This window comes from Bacillus rossius, chromosome 6, assembly GCF_032445375.1.
Source record: "Bacillus rossius redtenbacheri isolate Brsri chromosome 6, Brsri_v3, whole genome shotgun sequence".
NCBI lineage: Eukaryota > Metazoa > Arthropoda > Insecta > Phasmatodea > Bacillidae > Bacillus > Bacillus rossius.
Window position 1 is genome coordinate 37,079,677 of NC_086334.1, and position 13,789 is coordinate 37,093,465.

Genomic DNA, 13,789 nt, shown 5'->3' on the forward strand with positions numbered 1-13,789 from the left:
TAGCGGGGACGGCGTCAATGTATTTAATTATTGAAATTGTGACATCAAGTTGGCGACTGTAAATTTACTAACATGTTGTCCCACTGTGAATTGTTTTAGAGGGACTTCTCCTAATCCGACTTGATCATAGTCACTGGCATTTTAATTAAGGCCAGTGGCCGCGGTGACTGTTAATAAGGTTTGTTGTCTATTGGGGTCACGCCCGAAGCGCTCGCCTGACTCAATTCGGCTGGGCAAGGGGCGCGCTCCGAAAACGGGATACGGTACTGGCAGTGCGGAGCACGGGCTTAAAGGCCATGGTCGGTACGACGTCACAGCTACCATTTTAAAACTGACCTACGATTCAATTTTTTTTACACTTTGTTACATTAATAAACATACATACATATATGTTTTATTAAAAAAATAATTCATGTAATTATTAAATTTATTATCTTTAATTAAATGAATAATATTTGAGGACAAACTTGGTTGAATAACATCCAAAAGACTTCATACAAGTAGTGGAATTGACCTTGTCGCGGCCTCGTCTCTGATGAAAGTGTGGAGACGGGGTGGACGTCGCTCGGTCGTTCGGTTGTCGTGTTGTTTGCCCGGCGCCAGCTCTTGGGTAGAGCAGCCTTACACTCTGAGGCGGGAGTGGACCGTTCGGCCCAGTGCGGCTGACCGAGGACGTGCTGACAAGGAAGGTGCCCGCGGTCTCACAAGGAGTCGCTAGCAGAAAGTCTGGGAGCAGGGGAGAGGAATGCCCGCTGTCTCACGAAGAGTCGCTTGCGGAAAGGTTGGTAGTGGGAGAGAGGGATGCCCGCGGTCCCACGAAGAGTCGCTAGCAGATGATTGCCCGCGGTCTCACAAAGAGTTGCTAGTGGATGAGAGAGAGAGAGAAAAGGAAGCCCGCGGAAGTTAATATAAAGTATCGATTACCTTAATGTATCGATTACCTTAATGTATCGATTAATATAATTAATGTTATGTATTCCGATTACAAGTATGAATTACATTTTTTAAATGTAATTCGTTACAAGTATAAATTACTTGAAAAGTAATCGTTACTAGTAATCCAATTACTTGTAATTCGTTACTTAACAACACTGGTTGGGTTTAAGGGTGACATCAAATATTTGGTAGCATGCAGCGATTGGCGCCATTACTAACTCCCCTTACGTAATGCCCGATTCGATAGTATATCCATAACTCTACGAATGCATCAGTGGATGTTCTACAAATATTAAACTCTATATATTATTACTGTATTTTTACTCTTTTCTCTATAGCACAAGTAGATTTTAAAAACATTGCGAGTGTAAAGTACGCAGTGCGGCTTTATAGGGTGTTTGAAGAAAATTTATAAATATAAAATGTTGCGTATTTTGGGGAGAAGTGTGTCTGAAAGCTTGTTGAAAACAACGAACAGTGGTGCTAGCGCTGTCTTGTATCACAAAAATGTAAGACTTCATTTTGTCTGTCACGTCAATGTTTTGGTGAAATTGTGATTTCTCAGATTCCAGACCTTTTCGAGTAAATAGAAATAAATCTTGTAATATAATTTTTGAAACTGATATACCTATATTATCCGGCAAAACGGCGTTTTTAAATTCCTCCTAGATTCTAAAATATTAGAATGTTTGTGATTTAACCTTCAACAGTTTCTGAACACTTTATTTACAGAACTTCCAAAGTAATTGAAATAACCTAAAAATAACAGGTTTTATGTAAATAAAATTTGTTACCCTAGAAAATTGCTATTTCCTCCCCTGTTTTATGTATAAATTATTTTTATTCATATAGGGTAAGTTAGTACAATTTCAGGTTAATGTTGAAAGTTTACGGAATAACGTGTACCACAATGATTTTTTGGTAACATGTCCTTCACAGTTGCGAATGGCAAATGAAGGCACCATCAATATCAAATCAGTTTTCCTTTGAGTTAGTTTCCCACTTACATATCAAACATTAATTTGAATTTAAAATAACTGAAAACCAGCTTTTATTTGTTAATACATTCACAGATAGGATTTCTTTATATTTACCAATGTTTTATTAAGTAATTGATTAGGCAAAACCCTAAAAGCTCTTTTTAAAAATTGGGTTTTATTGGAGATTTTTTTTGCAGGAGAGGAAGCATAGGGTTAGTGAAGGAAAATAAAATTTTGCATTTGGGATTTGGAATTCTAGGGCTCCTCAGGGTAGAGTTTTAGGACCCTTTGATGTTAATGAATATGATGAACGACTTGTGCTGGAAAATGAATTACATGTTAAATTTATTTATAGATGACAGTTATATATGAAGATAGCGGTGAGTAAAGGATAGCTTTTTCAAGGAGATTTGGACAAGTTAGAGCATTTAGCAGATGAAAATTGAGCTGGAACAGCAAGACATTATTTACTTTATATTGGCTAGGTCATGTGACATTAAAACCACTTCTGCTGAATATAAAAGCTAAATAAAAATAATTGCAAACTGTACACTGTTCTAATGGATTAGGAGGGACCTGATCATAGAGCAAAGTTTATAGTATATTCATTTTCTTCCTAAAAGTAATATTTAACCCATTTTCATCTACAAGCGTACTAGTACGCAGCTGTTTTTCTGGCCGATAACAACATAGGCGTACTGGTACGCAAAATGGCTAATCTGCCCGAAAAACTTAAAAAAAATCCCTTTAGAATGAAAGTAACCCCTCAGAGTAGCTAGTATTGTTATAACAAAGGTATATTATCGTGAAACTTAAACTATTTTTAAAATTTTATTTAAAGAATAAAAATATAATGAAAATAGAAAATAACTTTAATAATAGTAATATATAAAAAGGTTTATGGATTCCATGGTATGTCTAACATTAAAGTGAGTGGATGCAAATGGGTTAATGTTGAAACTTGTCACTTTCAGGTGCTGGACCACTACGAAAACCCTCGCAACGTTGGCTCGCTGGACAAGAACGATTCAAAAGTGGGGACAGGCCTGGTTGGCGCCCCCGCGTGTGGGGACGTGATGAAGTTGCAGATCAAGGTGGACGACGATGGCAAGATAATAGACGCCAAGTTCAAGACCTTCGGGTGTGGTTCGGCCATCGCGTCCAGCTCCCTGGCCACGGAGTGGGTGAAAGGCAAGACGGTACGTTGTGGAACACGTCATTGCCGTTGTTGTACGTAGTTGTGCTGTTGTGTTTGTCAGTCTGCTGACTGGTGTGTTGTGTCCTTGCAGGTGGACGAGGCATTGAAGTTGAAGAACACGGATATTGCCAAGGAGCTCTCTCTCCCACCCGTGAAGCTGCACTGCTCGAGTGAGTTTCTTTGGTAATATTCTTACAGCGCAGCCTTTCCTTGAAGTTATAGTAAAATTACAACAATACTTTTCTGGGCACTAGAGATGTTCCTACATTTACCCTGAAAACAGCCATTTTATATTCCTACTGGTATCTTAGATTTAACATGATGGGTTACATTACAATACCTGTGCATTAACGAGGCCGTCGCCATTTTATCCTTTCCCATGTGAGACTGTGTGTATATATGATTTGGAGAACTTTAGTTACATTATGAAATTGGTCGATTACGTTCGGTTATCCACATTTAAAATAGGTACTTTAAAAAAATGTGGATGGTTGGTTGGGAAAGTATAACTACGTAAATAATACTGTGAAATCATGTGAACAGTTGGTTAGGTCAGGATAGCTACATCTTAAATTGGTTATTCCTAAGCAACCATCAAACCAATATATTACAGTATTTTTAATGTAGCTAAACTAACATAATATAATGAACCATTTTCAATATTTAACTCAACTTCTCCAAAAATTTTTATATATATATATATATATATATATATATATATATATATATATATAATATGCACACACACACACACACACACATAGGAAAACATAAAAGGGCAAGACTGCATCAATGCCCACACATTTTAATGTAAGTTATAAACTGTGATTTCTCTGAAACCAGTAAGCATTAAGAAACACTATTTTCAGAGTAAATAAAAGAACGTCCCTAGTGTTTGAAAAAAGTATTTTTGGTATTTTATTATTGCTTTACGGAAAATCTGCGCTTTAGAATATTTCAGTTTCTTCCTTTGCTAATGAGGAACAGTAAAACCCAGTACAGAAGTTTTCCAAGGTACCTAGAACTTATTAACAGGGAAAATTTATTGTATGTATAAAATTGAGTATATTAATAGGTTAGGTGCTATTTTTTTTTAACTTATTATGCAGGAAATTTTTGTAAGTGGAAATTTGTAAGAGGGTTTTACTATACATTGCCTAACAGTCTTAATGATGACAGTTTTAGTGAAAACCCAATGAAAATTGGCATGTCTAAACTTATAATAATGAATTCAGAAAGTTTTTCTAATGATTCTGATTATCTTGTACATATTAGATAAAGTTTTGACTCACATTATAGTAAAATAGCCCTGTATTTCACAGGTTACAACAAAGAAACCTATAAAAGACTGTATTATTTCATCATTAGCACAAACAGTTAAACATTGTTTATCCAGACAGTTGAAAATCTGGATAATCTGTTAATAAAGGTAGTATGCAAAGCAAAATCCTTAAATAACCAGACTGACTGTTTATTTACCCTCTTTTATTGCATGATCGTCGCACGCGCATAATCGTTGCACCTATATTTTTGGCCGTCAAAATGTGGATAAAAATCTCTCATGTAAACGTCGCATGATGTTTTTGGTCCCGCTGTGTGGGTATTTTTTCCGTATAAAACAATGTATTTTAAAGTATTAATCTAATATTTATTCGGACATTACCACTTATTTAATTAATGGAAATAAGATGTCTGATGTGTAAATTTTCTTTTAAAGTTATTTTTACACATATCAATCTTTATAGGTTCGTTTGCGTCGCCGCGGTATACCACTAACAAAAATGTAGCCATCGCTAGTTGGAATCATTCATGTTTGGTTAAGTTGCTTCCTGTATAGAGCACGTACATGTAGTCAAATATCGATATCTCGCTGAGTGCATGCATTGCATGCTCTCTGTCTTGTGTTGAGTTAACTACATTTGATGGCCCGCACTCTTTCGTGGTGTGTACTATGACAATAGTTACGCGTTTGTTCAGGCTCGCATTCGGATCACAGATTTTGTTTTTTTCTATTTAAAGTTGAATAAAGGTTTTTGTTGCATGACTTATTAATTTAAATTGTTTGGCGTGCTCTTTTTTACTTCACCTTTTAAATAAACGTACTCTCCATTAATGGGTTTTGTTTTTATGAATAACTTTACCTAACAAAAAAAAATTTTTCTTTTCAAACTTCATTTTAGTGTAAAATGTGCGACGATTATGCGATACAACACGGTAGATTAAAAAAAAACTGGTATGATGCCCTTTATTGTTTACAAGACATTAAAAATTATAAAAATAAGTTTTCATATCATTTATTAACAAAGAATTTGTTCACTTCTGTTTCAAACACATATGACGTTTGAATGAAGCACGGTGACGCAAATGCTTTATCATTAATAATTCAGCTGGAGCGATGTCGGGCTGACGCTTAAAGTACGCTATGATGTTTGTCAGCTAGTTCCCTTTCTTAAATTCAACATAAGTCTACCATCAGTGCAGGAACTGTACATTGAATCCAACTAAAAAAGTGAATATTTGGCATACTTATGGTTATGTTCTTGCTAATGTAGTTAAAAAATTTTCATGTGAGCATTAAATAAAATGTCTACAAATCTGATTTGCGATTATCTGGAGATCCAAATCAACAAGAGCTGGATAAACAAGGTTTTACTGAAGATTCAAAGGGTTTAGTGCTGTCCTAGCAAATCGAACATTTTGTTGACCTGTTGCAGACTCACCAAATCTGGTTTTTTTCTTCTCCTTTCCCCAGTCTCCTTCCTCTCCAGTCCTGATTCATTGTCTAAGGTAATCTGAATTTTAAGTCAGCCTTGTTTTATTTATGGTGTGATTATTATTTAATTTAAGTAAGCTTTTCAATGCATCACAATTATTATGTAGTGTATGTATTAATTATCTAAATTAACCTAGCTTTTTTTTTTTCAAACAAAATTTATTTTTTAATGTTTTATTTATTCTGTTGAGCCTTGGTACCAAAAGGCTATGGATCATGTAATTTACATATCCTAAACATGCTACAATCTAAAGTGATACATTGATTTATACTTTTGAATTATTTTCTTTTGGGAGTAGCTGTATTAGGAAGTGAAATCATTTGGGAAAAAATTTGCTAGGACAAATTAATAAATTGTACTGTATTATGTAGCTCTAATGATGTAGAACACATGAGCGACAGATGAGCAACATTTAAAGGAGTCTACAATTATTGGTGATCAGTTTAACTTAACATTTTGGACCATAATTGTAGGATTTCACAAGTTAGGGAAAGAAATTGGTTTTAGGACAGAGAGAGTTCATGTTGGCTTGCAACTATAAGCTTATTATAGTGAAATGCTTAAGTTAACCGCTTGTGGGCTACACAAGATATGCGAAACATCAAATTTGTTTAACGTACACAAAAAGGTAATAATTTGAGTATCATAAGGAAATATTTGAATAAAAGATGGACAGCTGCTATTGGCAACATGTAGTACAGTTCACCTTATGGTCCCCACCTACCTGGGCACACAAACTGTGTGCAGAACTTCAGAGGAAACTACGTGATTTTAAAAGATATCCGAGTGGTGTGTGTTTACAAAAATCATATAAAAATACGTGGAGGTTGGATCAGTAGTTTTGCTCACAGATTTTGTTTTGAAACTGTATTTTTAGGAGAGTGAAAATGGCTAAAGAGTGTGTTTTCAAAATCATTTTTATGCATGAAACATCGGCTTCATATTCTTTAAAACACTCAAGGAAATTGCATTTCACATTTATCTTCATTTCTCCACCATCTAATGTTATTGGTTATCATTCAGATTTCATAGTTGCTCTATGCACAACAAGAAAACTGCACACCAGTTCAGAATCTGTCGCTTAAGAGGCAATACCGCTCTAGAAGCATCAGCGATCATCACACTTACCATCCCACCTCACTAATATAAATTTGCCCTTGACTAGGTGGGCCCCTTAATGAATTGGAGGAGAAATAATAAAAAATAAACTGGAAACAAACGTAATTATTTATGTGACATAATCTCACTCTTGAATCAGTATAATTACTCCTTTGAACCAGCTTCCTTAAGGTAACACTGTCATGGTGTTGCAGTGCTAGCAGAAGATGCCATCAAAGCAGCACTTTCAGATTACCGCATCAAACAGGAGTCTCTCAAGAAGGAAGACAAAACTTCAGGCTAGATTGCTTCCTTAACCACTCTTCATTCTTGAAGATTTAGATGATAAATGTTGGTGTAACTTCTATAATTTGTTACATTATAGATTATTATAAAAAAATTGTCATAAAATTAAATTTATTGTGTTCAAAAAATTGCCCTGATTATAAAAAGAAACATTTTTCACTTAATGTTCTCATATTTATTATAATATACCTACTTAAATTTTTTCTTCTTGAAAGCTTTTGGTGGGTTAATTTAATGACATGAAAACAGAATTCAATTTGCTATTACGTATCCGTAGGCTAGACCCTTTCTTATAAATTGATGTGTGCCTAAGTGAGCCTGCTAAAGAATAAATGTTGACACGTAGAGACGTGTGTGTCACTGTACTGTGTACACTACTTGACACTGCTCACCTTTGCTGCTTACTGTGTGTAGATCTGATAGGTGAATGGAGGAGTTTTAAGTTATTTTTTTCCTTTCAAATGAGACATTCAGCGTGTGAAAGTGTAAGGTGTGTTTGGACTAGCAGTGCCTGGAAGACAGTGATGCTGTCACACTTGGTGAATGGACTTGATTCCCACTCTGTATCTGTTTACTAAAAAAAAAGTGAAAGGCAATGCTCTAGGTCAAGATAAACATTTTCTGTCTAGAATTGTTAACCCCTAACAGCTATTTATTTAATATATTTAAATGAAAATACTTTCTTGCTTAAGTAGCTGTCAAAATTACATTTTTAACATTTTGGCTGCCTACAAAATAGGGAAGAACCTGTATTTCAAAACACACATTCCATTATAAAGGCCAGTGTTACTGGTTAATTCATTACAGTTAGTTGTTTAAATAAAAAACAGTTACAAAAATGTATCGTGGAGAAATTTAAATTTTTTTATGAAGTAGCTTTAGGCTTTAGCATTGACTTTCATCCTGTAAAGTTTCTTTCTTGTAATCAGTTTATTTCTTGTTTTGGGTAGGCACCCAGAATTTTACAAATGGAATTTTGGTTATCATTCAAAAAATATACTAGGAATATTTACAATTTTTACAAAAAATAATTATCAATCTACAGGTAGAACAAAATTTCAAAACAACTTTAATTTTTTTAATCTTGTTTTTTTCATAAATTGCATCTATTAGAATTACCATTTTTGTTTGTGTTGTTTATGGATAATTGTAAGACTGATTTTGAAAAAAAGAGACTTGTCTAAAAATGTGGTATTATTACACAGTATATGATCTGGTAGATTTCCCCAGCTTCATTTTACCTGCCATGCTGTTGCTTGAATGCCGCCTGTCATCCATTTAGCATGTCCAGTGAGGAGAATGTAAAATACGTAACAACAGTTTCCCTGCAAGGGGTATCAGAACATGCTAGTTATTAAACAAATACATATATTTAATTGCATTTTTACCACCAGTACAGTTCCTATAGTTGTAAATTTTGTAATATAGTATCTGTATGAACTTTTTGATTATAACTGTTGCAACATGAGTGAAGGTGGTTCATAGTTAAAACATATTTTTTATGCACAGCTGAAGTGTGTTAGGTCTGATCACAGAAAGTTGGTACATTTCGTAACTTTGTAGTCAATTGGCATACTGTATATAATAATTGACTACAGGACTAGGGTTACCAGACACTGATAACAAAAAAGGAGGACATTCAACTCACAAAAGGAGGACATTTCACTAAAAAGGAGGACAATATATTTTTTTTAAAAACCCATGAATTAATTACAATGGAGTACGATATTTTACAATGTTTTGGCATTTAATACAGTTTCAGTATAAAGAATCAAACAAACTACGCATATAGGTACAGCATATTAAAAACACGTGCTTCTGCATGTGCTGCTACCTGTCAAGCTGTCATAGAACTACTTACTAGTGGGGTGACTGCGGACAGTGCATTAGCGCGCACCGCGCGCTTTACTCAGAGTGTAACTGCAGGAATTATCTCACTTTTTATAAAAAAAAGCCGGACATTTTGGAGCATTAAGGAAAATCCGGCCGGACGCAAAAAAATACATAAAAAGGAGGACATGTCCTCCTTTTGCCCGACGTCTGGTAACCCTATACAGGACTGATATGACCTGTTATAATCATGTTTGTGTGTTTATGTAGTTTGTACAGTTGCTTAATAAACATATTGTATTAAACTTTAACTTTGTATGTGACTAAATACAATATGAATTGAATTAAAATGAATCTTTTATTTCCTGTTGAGAGCTGAAGTGCATTACAATAAAACATTTAGCCTGTTGTTGTACCAAGTGAGATTAAGTTCATTTTGGATACAAGAAAGTAAGTTTGAATATGTAAATAAGGGACAGAAAATAATTCCAATGTTAAGTATGCTAAAAATAAAATAAGAATAAACATAAACTGTTGAAGTCACACTACAAATGGGAAAGTGTATCCACATTAGGGTAGTCAGATATCATAGTCCACCATATAAACTTGTAACATCATTAAAAATAATATAAATCTAACATTAAAAGAATGAACTCCACGCTTAACATTTTTTCAATGTGTGCTTAATATTTTCTCTGAAAAAAATGGTTATATTGCCACTGCCCAATTTTTATTTACTTCTTATTTAATTTTATAAATTTGGTACACTTCATCGGAACAGATGTCACTTTTACAGGTTCTTGCTAAACGTTCTGTTAGTGTAAACTTGCAGAACCATTCATTTCTTTGTGCCTACTGTCAACTGGTTACTTTTTGATTTTGTATAACAAAGCATTGTAATCAGCTAATCACGAATTACAGTGGTAAGACTGTGGTGTCACATTATTGATTTCAGTTTCCCTCAACACATATAAGTGCTGGGATGGTTCCCGTTCATATACTTTAGCCGATTCTTTACCCATGTCCTTGATGTGTGTTGAGTTAGTCCTTCTGCAAGGACCTTGCTATCATGTTTAGTCCAAGTCAAATAATTTTAAAAATCCACGTACTGGAGATGATCACAGCTCATGTTACATTGACATTTTGCAAAATAGCTGAAGTACTCAGCATTGCCCAGACTAAACACATATTATAAGGAACATAACTACAGGGTTTCAAGTCTGTAGGACACACTTGAAAATCATGAAATTTTGATTTTTTAAGTCCCATTGATTACGCAATCTCTGTGCATCAGCAAAACCAGGAAGCCAATCTTCAGCTTCATTTTGTGGGAAGGCAGGTTAACCCCTAAGCAAGATGTGACAACGCACCAAGCAATAGCTCGTTACAAATTCAAGGCAACGCCATCTATTGAGAAAATTCAAAACTAAACTGTTATTAGCGCAGTCCGTTCTCTAGCGGCCGTGAGCTTCACTAAGCGGATGAGTCTCACCAAAGAGGACAGGAAATTGCCAGACCTTACTATATGACCATGTGGCAGATAGAGAAATGATACACACACACTGTGTCTATGAGCTACCTCCTATGATTTTCTATTATAAAACTGAATTTAACCTTTTTTTTTTTTTTTCCACTTCCCTTAGGGATGGAATTTCATAATGTGCGGTCAGTGTCACCCTCCGGCCCATGAACTATCGACCTGCAAAAAATCACGTCAATCCATTGCTCCGTGAAATGACAAGCACACTTTTGCATTTACAATACCTATGAAGTTAGGAATAATGACATGAATGGGCAGCCTTTAAATGGCGAGGGCCAATAATGTAAATTGAAAAAATCTGTCAGGCCAGTTTATAGAGTGAATGTTTTTTTATTATCAATGACAACCACCACATCTCCCTCCTTTTGCCCAATTTTAATTTATATGTAGCTTTTCAATCTTACTTTCGAAACTGAGCTTTTTATCAGTTAATCTACAGCAAATGATATGTAAAATTTACTGATTGAAATTTTGCAAGAAAGTTATTGAATAGTCTATCCAGCTGTAAGAAAACTGCCATCATATAAAAATATTAAAATTGCAAAGGGCCGTAACCGAGGCTGTCAAACATCGCAGAAATAAGAAGTCACTGTCAGGAAAATCTCTCTTCAAGAACAAGCAAAGTTTTCAGAGTACACAAAAATTGTTCGGGCTCTCAGTATTTTTGTTCCGTTCCTAAGCAAGGAGAGAAATGTTGTGCCGGAACTTGTAAGTTGTGGGTTTTATGATCATATAATGAAAGCTGTCCAATATTTGGCCCATAATTCACAAAGCCTAACACATGACATTGACAGCAATGTTCTAGAACAGTTCAAACTCGATCACAATGTGTGTTGGCGGCAAGCGGATCAACTATGCTCTAAAATAGTGATCTCATCAAGCGTGATGCTCTGCTGCAGTTATTACACACACCAGAAAACCTCATTCTTCTAAAACATTGGATGGTTTCAGTCCAAAATTTTATTTTGCAGAAAAACAAAATTCTCGGAAAAAGGGGGGGGGGGGGGGGGGAAGCAACGAAATTAACAAACCAAACAAGCTTTTATTTAAAAGAAAAACTCTCTTAAAAAAACTAGTCTAGGAGATTCTGATTATGGCATGAACTGCAAAAAAACCCATATGACTCCTGAAGATTTTCTTTTACAAAAAGAAAATTGTTTTAAGTTAATGAAAAAAACAGCAGCGCAAAAGAAATAGAGGGGGATCAGATACAGAAGTCTTAAACAGTTTACACTTTATATAAGTTTTTTTTAAATTACAATCATTGTTATACCATTGATAGGAAGGCATGCAAAAACTCAACCGAAGTGCACTAGAACACTAGCGCTACAGTAGCTCTGGCTAACACTGTATTAGCTATATTGAATGTATACAAGTTTGCAGTTACATGTCTTGGCAACTTCTTGTAAAACAAAATAAATCCTTTCTTTCCATGTTTTTTTTCACACACACACACATTATATATTGTAAACATTTGGACATGTTTACAGTTTATTGTTGTATCTTAACTTTATGTGTATTTTGTTATCTTAGTAAGAGTAACTATACATTTTTATGTAATGTATGTAAAAGCTGAGTTGTGCATGGTGCGACGACCCAAAGATATTCCATAGTTCATCGGTTGACATTGATATTTGGGATATTATTCTTTATTGAACATTTATTTGAGATGTATTGTTCCATTTATTACTGACTTTGCATCATGTAGGTACTGTTAGCTATGGTCTTTGAGTATTGAATTCTCGCCAGGTAAGAAAAGAAGTTGTTTAATTATTCTTCCTAGCTTAGATGCTCGCTGGTCGGCCATTTTCGGGAGGAACGAGGGACTTAAGTTTTGGACTGAGGAGCGAATAGATGTTCTCTGTGCGTGTGACAGTTCCTGGGTTCGGGAATTGCGCACAGAGGACAAGAAGATACGTGGCTAACGCCTAATTAGTTATTTTTGCAAGTCTTCAGTGAAGGAAGTCTGATTCTTCGTCATACAGACTATAGGGAGTCTCAATTACTTTTACTACCGTGTCGGGCGAATATCTGCCGTTGTGTGTGTTGCAAGACTTCCGATCATCTTCATGCTGCAGTTCCTGTCTGCGCTGGTGAGACCTGCCCAATCTAAAGATTTTTCAGCACACCTGGAATGGCGTCACCAGTAGCTGCCGTCACCAGTATTGCTACTGGATTGTAGTTTAGACTTTCTTTCACAGCAAGACTGTTCGTATATCCTGGAAAGCTGAGGACGAGATCAGTGGTCCAAGAAGAATATATATATATATATATATATATATATATATATATATATATATATATATATATATATATATATATATATATATATATATATATATATTTTCTAGTTGATTTAATTGGATAGGAATTTACAAAAAAACCTGTTCAAGTGGTAAAGGAATTGGACATACCTAGGCAATTTACAGAAATGTGGCAGTGTTAAAGAATCATTGGCTTGTTTAAATAAATTCAAGCATAGAGAGTACCCATTAGCATTAAATTTGTTAGCATAGCCAGACGAGTCCATCGATAAAAATTTAAACACTGACAAGTGCAAATTTATTAATTCCTGCTTATGTCTATGTCCACTTGAGAATAATTATACCGGATTCTAACACTATTATATAAATTTTTTTTTTGTAAGAAACACTGAACCTGTTTAGCAACACTGTTAGTTTTGTTAAGTTGTAGATTCTTTTTACTATCCTCTGACTTTAGTGCTTTGAGATAAGATTTAATAGAACCCATTCTCTCTCTCTCTCACTTCAAAAACTCATTATGCCAAAACACACTTGTCTTTGAATCTGAGCTCAAAGAGAAAATGCCACTGAGTCAACAGCATAATGCTTCATTAGGATTGAGTTCCTAACACTGAAATCACCTGTCAGCATTTCTGGGTAGTAAGTTTACTTTATGCACATCATTTGCTTCCATGTTGATTTCTTTAGAACAGAGTGAAACTTCTGTGGAACCATTTTATGATCCCCCAAGAGTCAAATTGTTGCAGATATGTACAGCTTACATACATACCTGGAGAAGATAATTCGTAGGTTTATCACTTCACTATGGAAGTACAGAATACACTAAATTTGAGGAACATTTCTCAGGGTAAACACAACATTAA

At 34.9% G+C, this 13,789-nt stretch overlaps 1 protein-coding gene across 1 annotated transcript; it reads left to right on the plus strand.

The window, feature by feature from the left end:
* The first annotated feature begins 1,174 nt into the window (after nucleotides 1-1,174).
* LOC134533041 (iron-sulfur cluster assembly scaffold protein IscU) lies at nucleotides 1,175-9,472 on the plus strand. Its single transcript, XM_063370209.1, has 4 exons — nucleotides 1,175-1,445; nucleotides 2,891-3,115; nucleotides 3,206-3,284; nucleotides 7,202-9,472. Exons 1-4 carry the CDS (start codon nucleotides 1,359-1,361, stop codon nucleotides 7,288-7,290), a joined length of 480 nt encoding a protein of 159 aa, XP_063226279.1. The 5' UTR covers nucleotides 1,175-1,358; the 3' UTR covers nucleotides 7,291-9,472.
* The last annotated feature ends 4,317 nt before the right edge of the window (nucleotides 9,473-13,789 follow it).

What these genes read in the sequence shown, in the direction of transcription:
- LOC134533041 (XM_063370209.1), top strand. Translation starts at nt 1,359, where the DNA reads ATGTTGCGTATTTTGGGGAGAAGTGTGTCTGAAAGCTTGTTGAAAACA. An exon ending in CTGTCTTGTATCACAAAAAT is followed by an intron (nt 1,446 to 2,890) that starts GTAAGACTTCAT and finishes TGTCACTTTCAG; the next exon opens with GTGCTGGACCACTACGAAAA. An exon ending in CGTGAAGCTGCACTGCTCGA is followed by an intron (nt 3,285 to 7,201) that starts GTGAGTTTCTTT and finishes ATGGTGTTGCAG; the next exon opens with TGCTAGCAGAAGATGCCATC.